The sequence below is a fragment of the Rattus rattus genome, chromosome 4 (assembly GCF_011064425.1).
Source record: "Rattus rattus isolate New Zealand chromosome 4, Rrattus_CSIRO_v1, whole genome shotgun sequence".
Lineage (NCBI taxonomy): Eukaryota > Metazoa > Chordata > Mammalia > Rodentia > Muridae > Rattus > Rattus rattus.
Genome location: NC_046157.1, coordinates 17,171,909 through 17,184,860, shown reverse-complemented (window position 1 = coordinate 17,184,860; position 12,952 = coordinate 17,171,909). Strand labels below are relative to the sequence as shown.

At 39.6% G+C, this 12,952-nt stretch overlaps 1 protein-coding gene across 1 annotated transcript in view; it reads right to left on the bottom strand.

Moving 5' to 3' along the window:
* Positions 1-12,952, bottom strand: part of Ubxn7 (UBX domain protein 7) — a 60,721-nt gene that overhangs the window by 17,629 nt on the left and 30,140 nt on the right. The window contains exons 3-6 of the mRNA XM_032900108.1: positions 12,190-12,257; positions 6,606-6,671; positions 4,531-4,643; positions 1,296-1,442 (exon numbers count right to left, since the gene is read on the bottom strand). Coding sequence (XP_032755999.1) covers positions 1,296-1,442; positions 4,531-4,643; positions 6,606-6,671; positions 12,190-12,257 — 394 coding nt within the window. The remainder of the gene's footprint in view (positions 1-1,295; positions 1,443-4,530; positions 4,644-6,605; positions 6,672-12,189; positions 12,258-12,952) is intronic.

Below are 12,952 nucleotides of genomic sequence, written 5' to 3'. Positions count from 1 at the left end.
AGAGATGTTCAGTCAATATTTGACTAAAATAAAAGGAACTGTGCCATTAAAAACAATTTTGGAAGCTGGCAAAGGACTGACTCATCAGATAAAAGTGCTTGCAGCACAAGCCTGACAACCTACAGTGGAAGCCGAAAACCAATTTCCAAAAGTTGTCCTCAAACCTCCATATCACACATGGATACATATAGAACAAACACACAAATTTACAATAAAAAAATCCCTCTGAATTTATCATATGTGAAACACAAACAGGTAAATGAATAGCACTAGTACATCTTAGATAAGTTTACTTTGTTGTTTTCTGTAATGTTTTAAAAAACTGGGCCTGCCTATACTCAGATGGCTGAGGTCAGAGATTAGGAGTCCAAGGCCTAACTTGAGGTGGTTTCAAACAGTGAAAAAGGAGCTGGACCAGGTGGCTCACGCCTTTAATTCCAACACACAGGAGGGAGAGACAGGTGAGTCTCTGTGAGTTTGAGGCCAACTTAGTTTACAGAGTGAGTTCCAGGACAGCCAGGGGCAGAGGAACACTGTCTCAAAAACTTAATAATAAAATAAACTAAGGAGGATGGATGCCTTCTCACTGCCGTGCTCTTACCATGATGATAGTGGACTGAACCTCTGAAACTGTAAGTCAGCCCCAAGTGTTTGCCTTTATAAGAGTTGCCTTGGACATGGTCTCATCACAGCAATAAAACCCAAACAATGACAGGTAGACTATCTGTTTTAACTAGACAATTTATACAAAACGCTATCAGAGTTGGAATACTAAGGAACACTAAAAGAAGAACAAACAGTAAAAGAGTAACAAACACAAGATAGAACATGTCTTAATGTTTCTCCAATGTACTCAGATCTTTTACAGACGGCAATTGGCCTTGTATACTTATTAAGTAGATGAATTTAAGGTGGTATGAGCTATAAGCATGAAATACAGACCTTATCTTGAGAACTTAACACACACACTCGAACAGACACACACTCAAACAGAAACAGATCACGCCATTAAAATGTTAATGTATATCATCTATGACTTAAAACATATGATTAAAGCTAATTTCCCATTTCCCTTGAAGTTTTTCAGAGGGTACGTCTAGAGACATGTAAACGGTGTGGCTTATACTATGTTTCTCCTGAGTGGTGGAACTGTAGACAGACTTGTCAAGATGCTACTGAAGTACATAGTGAGCTAGCTGAGCTCACTTTTTCCAGTTCACAGCCCATTCTGTCTCCACAACATCCTGTATTATAAAAACAAATACTACAAATTTTTAAGTAATTGTCGTTCTCACCTGCCAGAAAATGAAATGTTCTCGGATGATATTCTTCACAGCTTCATTGCTCCACACATCACGATTGAGGCACTGGCATGCAAAGTCTTGTACATTTTGAATGTTTATCATCAGCCACTTATTCTGCATCTGGCCACACTCTTTGGCCTGTAAGAGTAAAATTTCCATAGAGACACTCAGCATTCTTTTAAAAATGACATTGAGGACTCATCACTTCTTTGTACAGAGGACAGCGGTTACATACATTCACAATTGGTCCAAGTGCAGAGAAAAGTATAAGTGGAGTTCTCAGTCACACATGGGACATCTATATTACTGTCCCTCCCAGCCCTAGGCTCAGGGACCATCAAGAAAGAGAGGGTCAACATTTTAAAAGCCAGAAATTGGAGAGGACCAGACTGCAACAGTTATCTTCTGAGACCATGACAGGACTCTAAAATTTATTGCAGCTCTGAGTAATCCATACAAGACCTATACAAAATCAAGACAGTCAACATCCTAGCACAGGGTATGAAGGAAAAGACATGAACTCCCAACTGAGGAGCTACTGACAGAGGATGGTTTGTGGGGCAGAGAATCAATTTTCTTTAAGAATATCATCCCTGGTAGAGTGGCCATGCTCCAGCGGATATCCCCTGGACCATCAGGGTAAGAGTAGCACAAATTGGACTCGATGGTTTTAGACAAGGCAGAGACAGAGGCTACAAATGTTCAGAGAATTGCCCAGGTTGGAGGTGTAAATCTGGGAGTTAGGAAAATAGAGGATAAACATGATTAAAATGAATTGTAACAAATTCTATCAGGTGTAGGAGGTGCACACCTTAAACCCCAGCACTGGATAGGCAGAGACTGGTAGAACTCTTGAGTACAAGGCCAGCATAAAATACATACTGAGTTCTAGGACAACCAGGGCTACATAGAGACCCTGTCTCATATTCTGCTGTCTCCCCCAAAAGAAATATCAGTGATTAGTAAGCATAGTTTAAAATGGTGTCTAGAGGCTGGGCTGTAGTCTACAAGTTAAAAAGCAGTTGATGCTCTAGAGAAATGGAGTTCGGTTCCTAGCACCTATGTCTGTTCACTGGCTCACAGCTCCAAAGGATCTGATGCCCTCTGCTGGCCCCAGCAGCAACTTCTATAGCATGTATATGCACACGTAATACATAAATAATAAATCTTTTAAAATGACATCTACAATTTTTGTATTATACAGTATTATTTTGTACATACAGAATCCTTGTGTTAGCTGTCAACTTGACTGGATTAGGAAATACAGGACTGGGAACTGTGCCTGTGTCTCTGGCGCACTTTAGAAAGCACAGAGCTGTGGCACAGCCACTAGACAGATGGGAATGGGAGGAAGAAGTGTGTGCCTGGCTGTAAGGCCAACTCTTCCTTGATGTGCTTATTTGGATCCTTAGGCTCCAGCTCCCCGGGAGCTACTAAGCCTTCAGCACCCGACTGGAGTAGCTGAGGCATAGCTTCTTGGATTGAGCAGCTGCTGTGCTCGGTCTCTCAAGCACACAGATACCATTAAGCTAAGCTAGTCAGTCAGTCATCCCCTCCCCGCCCCAACACACACAATAGTTTAGTGATTCTGCTGCCCCTTTAGAAAACTCCAATTAGTACACAAAGCAGAGAGGAGAATCTTGGCTTCTAGCTAGCTGCTGGTGCCCCACCTCTGAAACTGTGCTGCCCACATTCACAATAGTCTTACCCCTCAACAAATCTTCTCTAAAATGTCAGGTATCTTGAAGATGTGATGGTTTTAATTTTTATCAAGTTTGTATTTAAAGATTTATATGTTTGAGTGCATGCCTGTTGGCTCTGGAGGCCAGAAGTGGGCATCAGATCCCCCTGGACTGCAGCTATAAGCCACCATATGGGTGCTGGAAACTGAACCTGGGTCCTCAGAGCAACAAATATTCTTGACTGCTAAGCCATCTCTCTAGCCCCTGTTGTTTTCTAGATGACAGACATTGTGGTAAGACAATCAAGTAAACCTGCCTCTGTTGGGGTTATCTTTTTAAGTGCTGTGTAAAGTCTGTTTTTGTATTATACAAATGCTAATTTCTGGCTACAACATATTTTGTAAGCACTCCCTCTCTCACCCTCTGATTGGTTTAAAAAAAAAAAAAAAAGCTGATAGCCTAGAGTAAAGAAGAAGACTTCCATCAGAGATAGGAACTCTGGGAGAAAGAAGCACACAGAGACTGAAAGAGAGGTAACTAACGAGCCATGTGGCAGGACACAGATAAATATATATGGGTTAATTTAAGTTATAAGAGCTAGTTTGAAACAAGCCTAAATAAAACCTTAAGTATTAATTATAAATATAAACCTCCCTGTCTTTATTAAGAGGTAGAAGGCACAAAAAGTCCATAACAGTTGCAAGTCCCAGGAAGTTTTCCTTGCCTTTAGGAAAGATAAAGCTAGGAAGAACAGGGAGAACATATTTTGCAATTAGAAAAAGATGTACTTCCAACATCCCCGGTACAGGCCTGCAACTACAAATAGCAAATATACACGAATTTAATGCACTGCCACACTGAGACCAAACTTGTAAAATGTCAGGCGTGACAGCAAAACCAGCACAAATTCTTTTACCTTTTTCATAACTTCACACATAATCCATTCTTACTATAGACCAAGAACTTTCACCTTTTCACTTAAAAGAAACACTTTATAGTTTGCCTTTGACATACCAAATTACTAATATCATTAGTTAAGCTTTGGGACAATTAAGGAAAATGAGTTACTTAAACAATGCTTGTTTAAGACATTACAAATTGAGCTGGGCAGTGGTGGCACACGCTTTAATCCCAGCACCAGGGAGGCAGAGGCAGGTGAATCTCTGTGAGTTCAAGGTGAACTTGGTCTAGAGTGAGTTCTAGGACAGACAAGGCTACACAAAGAAACTCTGTCTCAAAATAAATAAATAAATAGAAGTCAGTGTAACCCTTAAGTATATTATGCAAAAATAGAAATAGTTAAGATATCAATTCTTTATAGAAATGATTTTTTTCCTCTTAGAAAATAAAAGGCACATGGCACACAGAGGATGGAGAGGCAGGCCAATCTTTGATTTTTTTGACCAGCCTAGTCTGCACAGTATGTCCAGGCCCCATAAGACGCTGTCTCAAAAATAAAATAGACAGACAGACAGACACACAGACAAGACACTGGAATGGTAAAAACGATTCATAATTATAGCACAGAGTCTCCAACAACTTACTGTTTCAAAGCTGCCCTTGTGCATCAAGTCGATTGGGGGCCGGAATAGATCTGCAAGGGTGGTTAGTTTCTTATCTATTGCTCCTCCATTTCTTAATTCCTGTTCCTGCCTAACTGCAACACAGAAAGATGAAAAAGTTTTAATTAGCCATAAAATAAAAGTATTAAATTACATAATAAACAAAAGACCTTGTATTGACTGAAGAATACTGAACAGCATGATTGGCCTCAAATACAAAAGCTAATGATGACTGAAAAAAATACAAAGAGAAGTTAAGAAAATCTTAGGATTTAAAGGTTGTTCTCTAGGCCAAAGGATAAAAGTAGAAAATTAAATTAGTTACAAATAGCCATGTTGAGCCAAGCCTAATGGTGCAGACTTAGAATCAAAGCTACCTGGAGTAGCCTCACACAAGAAAATCAAAGGTTCAAGACTAACCTCTGCCACAGAGTGAGTTCAAGTGAATCTGGACAATCTACCAAGAGACTATCTCACAATAAGAAAAGTAGTTGGGTTCTAGCTTACTAGTACCTATCTAGTATACACAGGACCCTAGTATACACAGGGGATGTTTAGTCCCCAGTATCATTAAAAAAACAAAACCAAAAACAAATAAATTGAATTCACTATGAGATGAGGATTTACCCGAGTAGTAGAGTGCTTGCCTAGATTTGGTTCCTATCAGCACACACACACAATAACCTTATCAACTCAAATTTTTTCACATACTCATAAGCAACAGAAGAAAGATTTCAGAACTATTTCTCTAGCTCTCAAAGTGATCCTAACTCATCCATGTGTCTAGCTCCTCTTGAGGTTATGGACACTGCTGTCGCCATCTACTAGAAGAGCACAGGCTCCTTGGATAACTTAAGCCTTCCCTCTCAACCATTCCTAGAGTTACAGGACCTATCTGTGCCCTGAACAGTTCACTGAATTTACAAAACCAGACACAGTCCAAACATTTCTCGTATAGTATTTAAAATAACTGTCCTGGGCCACTACATGGCTCAGTAAGTCGGGGCTCTTGCTACCAAGACTGGTGGCCCCAATTTGATCCCCAGGGCCCATACAGCAGGAAAAGACAAACTCCAATAAGCTGTCCTCCAGTTAGAGGACAAGTGTACATCATGGCCTGTCCACCATCCTGAATAAATAAACAAACACATATTGAGCTTTCCTTAGAATTTTTTAAACAAGCATGAGTCAAGATACTTCTGACCTATTCCATAGAAAGGTATACACTGTGCTAAGTAGTTTTATGTCGACCTGACAAACTAGTCATCAAAGAGGAACCTTAAATGAGAAAATGTAGACCAGTGGCTCTCAACCTTCCTAATGCTGTGACCTTTCAATATAGATCCTCACTTTGCAGTGACCCCAAATCATAAAAACTGTTTTCACTGCTACTTCATAACGGCAATTTTGCTACTGTTATAATCACAACACAAATATCTGATATGCAGGATTATCTGATATGATACTCTCATGAAAGGAGGTTGCAACCCATAGGCTGAACCACAGCTGTAGGATATTTTCTTAGTTGGTGGCTGAGGGGGAGAGTCCAGCCCACTGTGGGTGGTACCACTCTGTGCTGATGGTGAAGCAGTATCCCTCCCATCCCACTATGGCCTGTCTCTGCATCAGCTCCTCCAGGTTCCTGCCCTGTTTGAGTTCCTTTCCTGAATTCGTTCAATGGACTATGGACTGTGGACTATGACCTGGAAGTATAAGCAAATAAACTCTTCCTCTCCAACTTGCTGTTCATCATGATGTTTCATCACAGCAATAATATTCTTAACTAGGACAGTGTGTGTAATTTCGTGGATGTCGGGGTATACATGTGGAGTCAAGTAAAATTTGCAGGAGTCAATTCTCTCTTTTCACCATGTGGGTCCAAAACTTAGGCTTGGTAGCCAGTAATCTTTACCCAAAATCTTGATGTCTTTAGTTTCACTTTTTAAACATGGTGAACTACAAAGTATTTAGGAATAATACTAATCTTTTTTTTTTTTCTTTTTAATATACAAAGGAAGGGGAAGAGGGAGCTAAGAGACTGGTCCACAAATACCTACTCGTTTCAGTTTGAAAATCTCGGAAACCATCAAATATTGAACGTGCTGGCCTTCGCCTTTTAGGAGCTGTAGGAGAAAAACAGAACTAATTAAAAATTAAAACATTAATTTTGAAAATTCTAAAGATATTCCTTATATAAGCATTTCTCTTTACTGTTCTATTTTATGTGTCTGAGTACTTTCCCTACATGTAAGTTTGTGAACTATGTGACCAGAAGAGGTGTCAGATGCCCTGAAACTGGAGTTACAGACAGCTATGAGCTACCACAGGAGTCCTGGGAATTGAACCCGTGTCTTTCAAAGAGTAGTCAGTACTCTTAGCTACTGAGCCAGTCCTCAATGTATTTTAAAAACTCTATATTCTTAATAGTGCCTGCCCCTTAAAACAAACAAAAACTGAAATTTCCAGGAAACCCTGTTTCAAAAAAAAAAAAAAACCAAAAAGCCTAAACCCCACCTCACCCCACCCCCCAAAAAAGCAAAGCTCAGTGGGTAAAGCACATGCTGTTCTCAAAATAAACAAAACAAAAAGTCAAGTTATGAACACATAATGACTCAATCATCTTATCATACTAATAAGAAGAGACCAGACCAAAATAAAAAGAAAAATTAACTCAGTTTAGTCCTAGGGGTTAATCATACTTTTTAACATAAGACTTAAAATGCCTTAATTAAAATGTTATCTTCATTTAGAAAAATGTTCTCAAACTTAAAAAAAAAGAAGTAACAAATTATTTATGTACATCATAGAAAAATGGAGATTTGGCTGCTGTTCTTTTGCATTTTGAGACAGGATCTGTTCCCTTTACATAGCTCTGGCTGCCCTGTAACTCACTATGTAGACAGGCTAGGCTGGTCACCACCAGATCAGTCTGTCTTGAGTGTTGGGATTTAAAGGCTTTGCACCACCATGGCCAACTGAAAAATGGAGATTTTAAATAATTCTTTCACTGTAACAGTTTAAATTGACTTATATATGTTAAGTCTGGCCAGGATTCAATCAAAACAATGGTAATAAATAATGGTAACAAATAATGATTAGAAGGCAGAGTCCAAAAGTCTCTTACCCCATATCAAAGCATCTTTTTCTACAAACTGTGTGTTTCATTACTTAGGATAATTACTTCTCTCTTAGAATCACTAAGTTAAAAGCAAAACAATTAAAAATACAAACTCAGGAGCTAGACTACAGATTCCATGTAATGGAATCTGATGGCCTCTTCTGGTATGCATGAAAAAAACTCAGCACCCACAGGGGTCAGCTCACAACTATAAGAGATTGAGACCCTGTCTCAACAAAACAAAACAAATTAAACCTACATCCTATATCCATAAAATCCTTTATGTTCTGCTTCTCTTTCCTGTTTCAAAACAAACAAACAAACAAACAAACAACAACAACAAAAACAGGGTGGAGAGGCTGAAGAGATGGGTGCTCTTTCAGAGGACCTGGGTTCAATTTCCAGCTCAAACTAATGGGAGCTCAAAACTAACTGCAAGATCTGACACCTTCAGACAGGTACACATGCAGGCAAACCACTAATGCACATAAAATAAAAGTTAAGTTATTTTAAAAAAATAAGAATTGGAGAATGTAATTCTTTTCACTCTTTGAACTATTTTTAATCCAGATTTCCTATTTAAAATGTATGTTTGTAGCAGAATATTTTAGCTCAATGCCTTTGTTGTTCCTTTGTTTTTTTAAAGCCAGGTGAAAACCTCAGCCCTCTAAGTGCTAGGATTACAGCTGTGTACTTCCATCTCTAGCTCCCAAATAATGCCTTGAAAACTGGTTATATGTAGGGTTATCCTACTGTGTGTGCTTGCCACAGTCCACATGTGAGTCAGAGGACAACTATCAGTGGTTGATCCTCTCCTTCAGTCATGGGCTCCAAGGATCAAATTCAGGTCATCAGGCACCAACTTTTCTATGCTGAGTCACTTGTCTACTCTGACAGATTTTAACCCTACCAGCGCCAGAGCAAGCATGTCACATGACTAGACATAGAAGAGCAGTATAATAGGGAAATATTCTACTCCTAAACTGCCCAGCTAATAGTTCCCTGCACTCCTCTCATGACTCATCTGGCCCTTTGGGAGACCCCCGATCCGAGAGCTTTGGTGCTCTTACTGTCACTTCATATTGACAGCCTTCTAGCCAGCTCCTCTGATTTCTTGGGCTCATCATCTACTATTTGCTGCCATCATACCTCTACCAAGACAAGCCTTTTAACCCATGTCTTTTACTCCAAGTACTCCTGGCTCTTGCAAACCATTTACCATAAGCAAACACCTTTCCTCTGGAATCAGTCTTCTTTCTGCCCAGTCAATAGGCATGATACTCTTTAAGGTCAAAAAAAAACTAAGCTATATAAAAAGCTAAAAGAAGTCCAGATGCATAAGGAAAGCACTAGGTAACACAGAATACAAGGATTAGCAGAGAAAAACAATTTAATGAGAAGACCAATATGGTTCCATATTTTTATAAATTTCTATTAGTACTTAGCTTAAGAGAAAAACACCTGGGATTTTCATATCACCGGCATAATTTAAAATCTACTGCTTTATTTAAAGTATAGGGAGAATATTAAATTCCAGCCCCACATAGAAATATAGTAGTAAAGAGAGAAACAATATCATTTTAGATAAACATGAATATTCTTTGATACCACACCAAAATTCAACTAGTTATGGTTCTTTAAAGATTTGGCTAAATCTTGGTTGGAAGAGTTGGTTCAACAGTTAATAATGCACTACTTTGTGCACACACATGATTACCTATAATGCCCATGCCAGCTTCAGGATCACACACACACACGCACACCTAACATTGTTTAATAAAACCTTGAGCTAGGTATTGGTGGTGCACACCTTTCTTCAATCCCAGAACTTTGGAGGCAGAGGCAAGCAGATCTCTGAGCTCCAGGACAGCCAGGGCGAAAGAGAGAAACCTTGTCTAGGAAAAAACCAAACAACCAAAGAAACAATAAAAGAAAAACCTTTTAAAAATGATTTGTGCAAGCCAAAATCTATAGTCAGGTAGCTTTTTATACTCTTTCTTGATAAAATCCATTGTTCTAAGTCATAGTCACAGACATTGGTTCTTTGTATTGATGATACAGCATCTCTATCCAATAGCTTTGACAGAAATGTTGCTTCTTATGATTTTGGGTGTCATCCCAAAGGCCTTTATGTTAACGGCTTGGTTCTATTGGGAGATTTTAAGAACTGGGACCTAGCAGAGGGGCTTTGGTCACTTGGGCTTACATCCCTGAAGGGAGTGTGAGACCCTGGTCTCCTTTATTTCCTTTTCTGTTTCTTGGCTGCCAAGAACTAAGCAACTTCTTATACCGTTTGCTCCCTATGATGTATACTTCCTTACCACAAAACAGCAAAGGGCCCACTAAGACCTCCAAGAGGGAACCAAAACAGTGTCCTCTGTTTAAGAGGACTAACTTGATTACCTTATAACTGTGACGTGAAGCTCTACTACTTCCTGTCTCTCATTACCTATAACATGTAGGTGAATATCCAGGGCAGGATGGGACTTAGTAGTAAAAGTATTTGCTATGCAGACCTGAGAAGTTAAGTCTGAATCCTCAAACCAAGGTAAAATATCTAGTTGGCATGGCAACCCATCTGTAATCCCAGCCTTGGAAGGTGGTATATAAATTTCCTCAGAGATTAAAACATTCGACCCTGCAGGAAAAGACTTAAGCAGGAAAGTAACTCAAAACATCTTCAGGAAATTCCTGAGACTGACCAGATTCATTAGGCTCTTTCCTGCCAAAGTCAGCAATAAAAGCTGGCCCACAAAGAAGTCTCCCAGACCAGACCAGCTGCCTGGAAAAAACAAAACCCAGGTGGGCTGCCTGGAAGAGGTTTAAACAGCTGAGGCACGTGGAAAGGACGCTGTCCAACCTACTGAGCTGCCTGAAGGCTGTGCAGTGTGTTCCAGGTTCCCAGCTTTCTGAGCTGTCACCATGCTAAATGGGCTTTGGTGACGCAGCTGTCTTTGAGATAGATATTCTGCTCCTTTAAATAATCCCAGTAAAACCCATTAGTTCATCAAGTTGAACCCGATGGAATCTGTACCTGTAGTAGGCCCCATATCTGAGGTGAATAGACATATGTTGTGCATCCCCAGAAAGTTCTGTCACACAACACTGCAAAAACAGGGGGTTCCCCAGAGTAAGCTGGCCAGGGAAAGCAACTGTAGCAGAGAGTTCTGTGTTTGACTTAGAGATCCTGCCTCGATGAGTAAGGCAGAGGAGCAACTAAAGGCGGAGCTCAAGCCCTGGCCTTCCCATGCATGCACATGCACACACGGGCACGCACATGCACACACGGGCATGCACTTTATGGTTTACACTATCTCTAGATTTGAAAGATCTAATTCAATGTAAATGCTTTCTAAATGATTGTTCTGTTGTTTTGTAATACTGACAAGAAAAATGTCCATATATGTTCAATACAGATGGAATTTCTGCAATGCTAGGGATGAAGCCTCGTGTCTTACATGTTAGGTAAGTGCTCTACTTAGGGAGGAAGTACTGACATCTCATGGATAATTTTCTCATCTTTTAAAAGAATTATTTCCCCTTCTTGTCTGGTATACACCTTTAATTCCAGAACTAAGGAGACAGAGGCAGGCAGATCTCCAAGTTTAAGAGCAGCCCGGTCTACATATCAAGCTCCAGACTAGTCAAAGGCACACAGTGAGATCCTATCTCAAATAGGTAAATAAATTTTAAATTTTTTCCCTATGCTAACTTTTCTATAAAACTTAAAATGGGTCTCTTATTTTCGTGTTTCAAACCATTTTCCTGTCCTAGTGTTCTCAATACAATATACATTTCACCATCTGTTTGCCCTACTACAGTAAGAGTCAATCCTCTATTTTTAAAACAATACCTAAAAATGTTTGCCTCGTATCACTGTTCTCTGAAGGTGATTAAATGCCCCATATGTCAGCATACTCTGGATATGCCAAGACTACTAACAATTTTTTTTTCATGCAATAAGAACTATTTTCCCCCCTCTGTCCAAAATAGGAACAGAACTTGGAGAAATTAAAACAAGAGAAGATAAAGTATACAAAACGATAGAGTTATCAGTCAAGTGTATATTGAGGAAAAGATGTAACATAAAATTAACAGTTCTTTTTAATATAATAAAACTGATTTCCATAAGAGGCAGCAATTCCAAAGGGAGTGGGGAGGTGGGGACTTAGGTACAGTAGTGCATGTCTTCAATCCTAGAACCTAAGAATGTAGAGCAGGCAGCCTCTGAGTTCCAGGCCAGCTAGGACTACACAGTGACGCCCATCCTTAAAAAAGACAGCAATTCATTTTGGTAAGTTTCCTACTTTTTGGCCTTCTACAACATACTGTCAATTGTTAATGTATAACATTATTCTCCACTAAGGAATGTAGATTCCAAAGAGGGAATACAGAAATGTAAGATAAACACTGATTCTATAAATAAAGAAACAATCTCTGAGCAAGCCCTTGTTATCTCCAGTTAACTTTATTAAAATCCTGATAACGAAGAAGTCAGAGAAGGGTAAGCAAAGAGAACTCACCGCCAAACAAAGGCTCTGGCTCCACCAATATTTCTTGCTTTTGAGGAATTGGAGCACGAACTTCTTCTCTATTAAAAGAAAGTGAGACGATATCAAAATGAAAAACCATTTATGACACCTGTTTCCCTTCTTAATTAGGAATGTAGTCAAATTATCAAGTAAAACACATAGTTTTTAGGAACTACAATAATCAAGATAAAGTTGTAAATGATTTCTACAGAGATTAACTGGAATAAAATAGCACAGAAAGCTTAAATGGTTTAAAAGAAAGAACAAAGAGAAAAGTAAAAAAAATGATCTCTTTCCATCTCAGGGCCTTAAATATGTTTTAAAGTGATGGGGTGTAAGAGAGATACGTGCATAGCTGCAACGTCAGATCCCCTGCAGAGGGAATTACGGGTCACTGTGACTGCCCAGCGTAGTTGCAGGAAGTGGAACTTGAGCCCTCTTCAAGAACAGTCCATGTTCATAACCACTGAGCCATCTCTCCAGGCTCAAACCAACCCGACTCTTTTTCTCTCCCTCTCCTCCTTCCCTCCCCGGCTCTCTCTGGGACAAGTCCCACTCTGTAGCCCTGTCTGACCTGGCATCACAGAGACCTGCCTCTGCCTTCATGTGCTGGGATTAAAGCTTGTTCCACACTACATCCAAGCTGCAGTAGTTGTTTTGGCCTTTTGTTGTTGTTGTTGTTGTTTTTAAGATTTGTTTATTTATTTTAAGTACACTTCAGACACACCAGAAGAGGGCGTCAGATCTCACTACA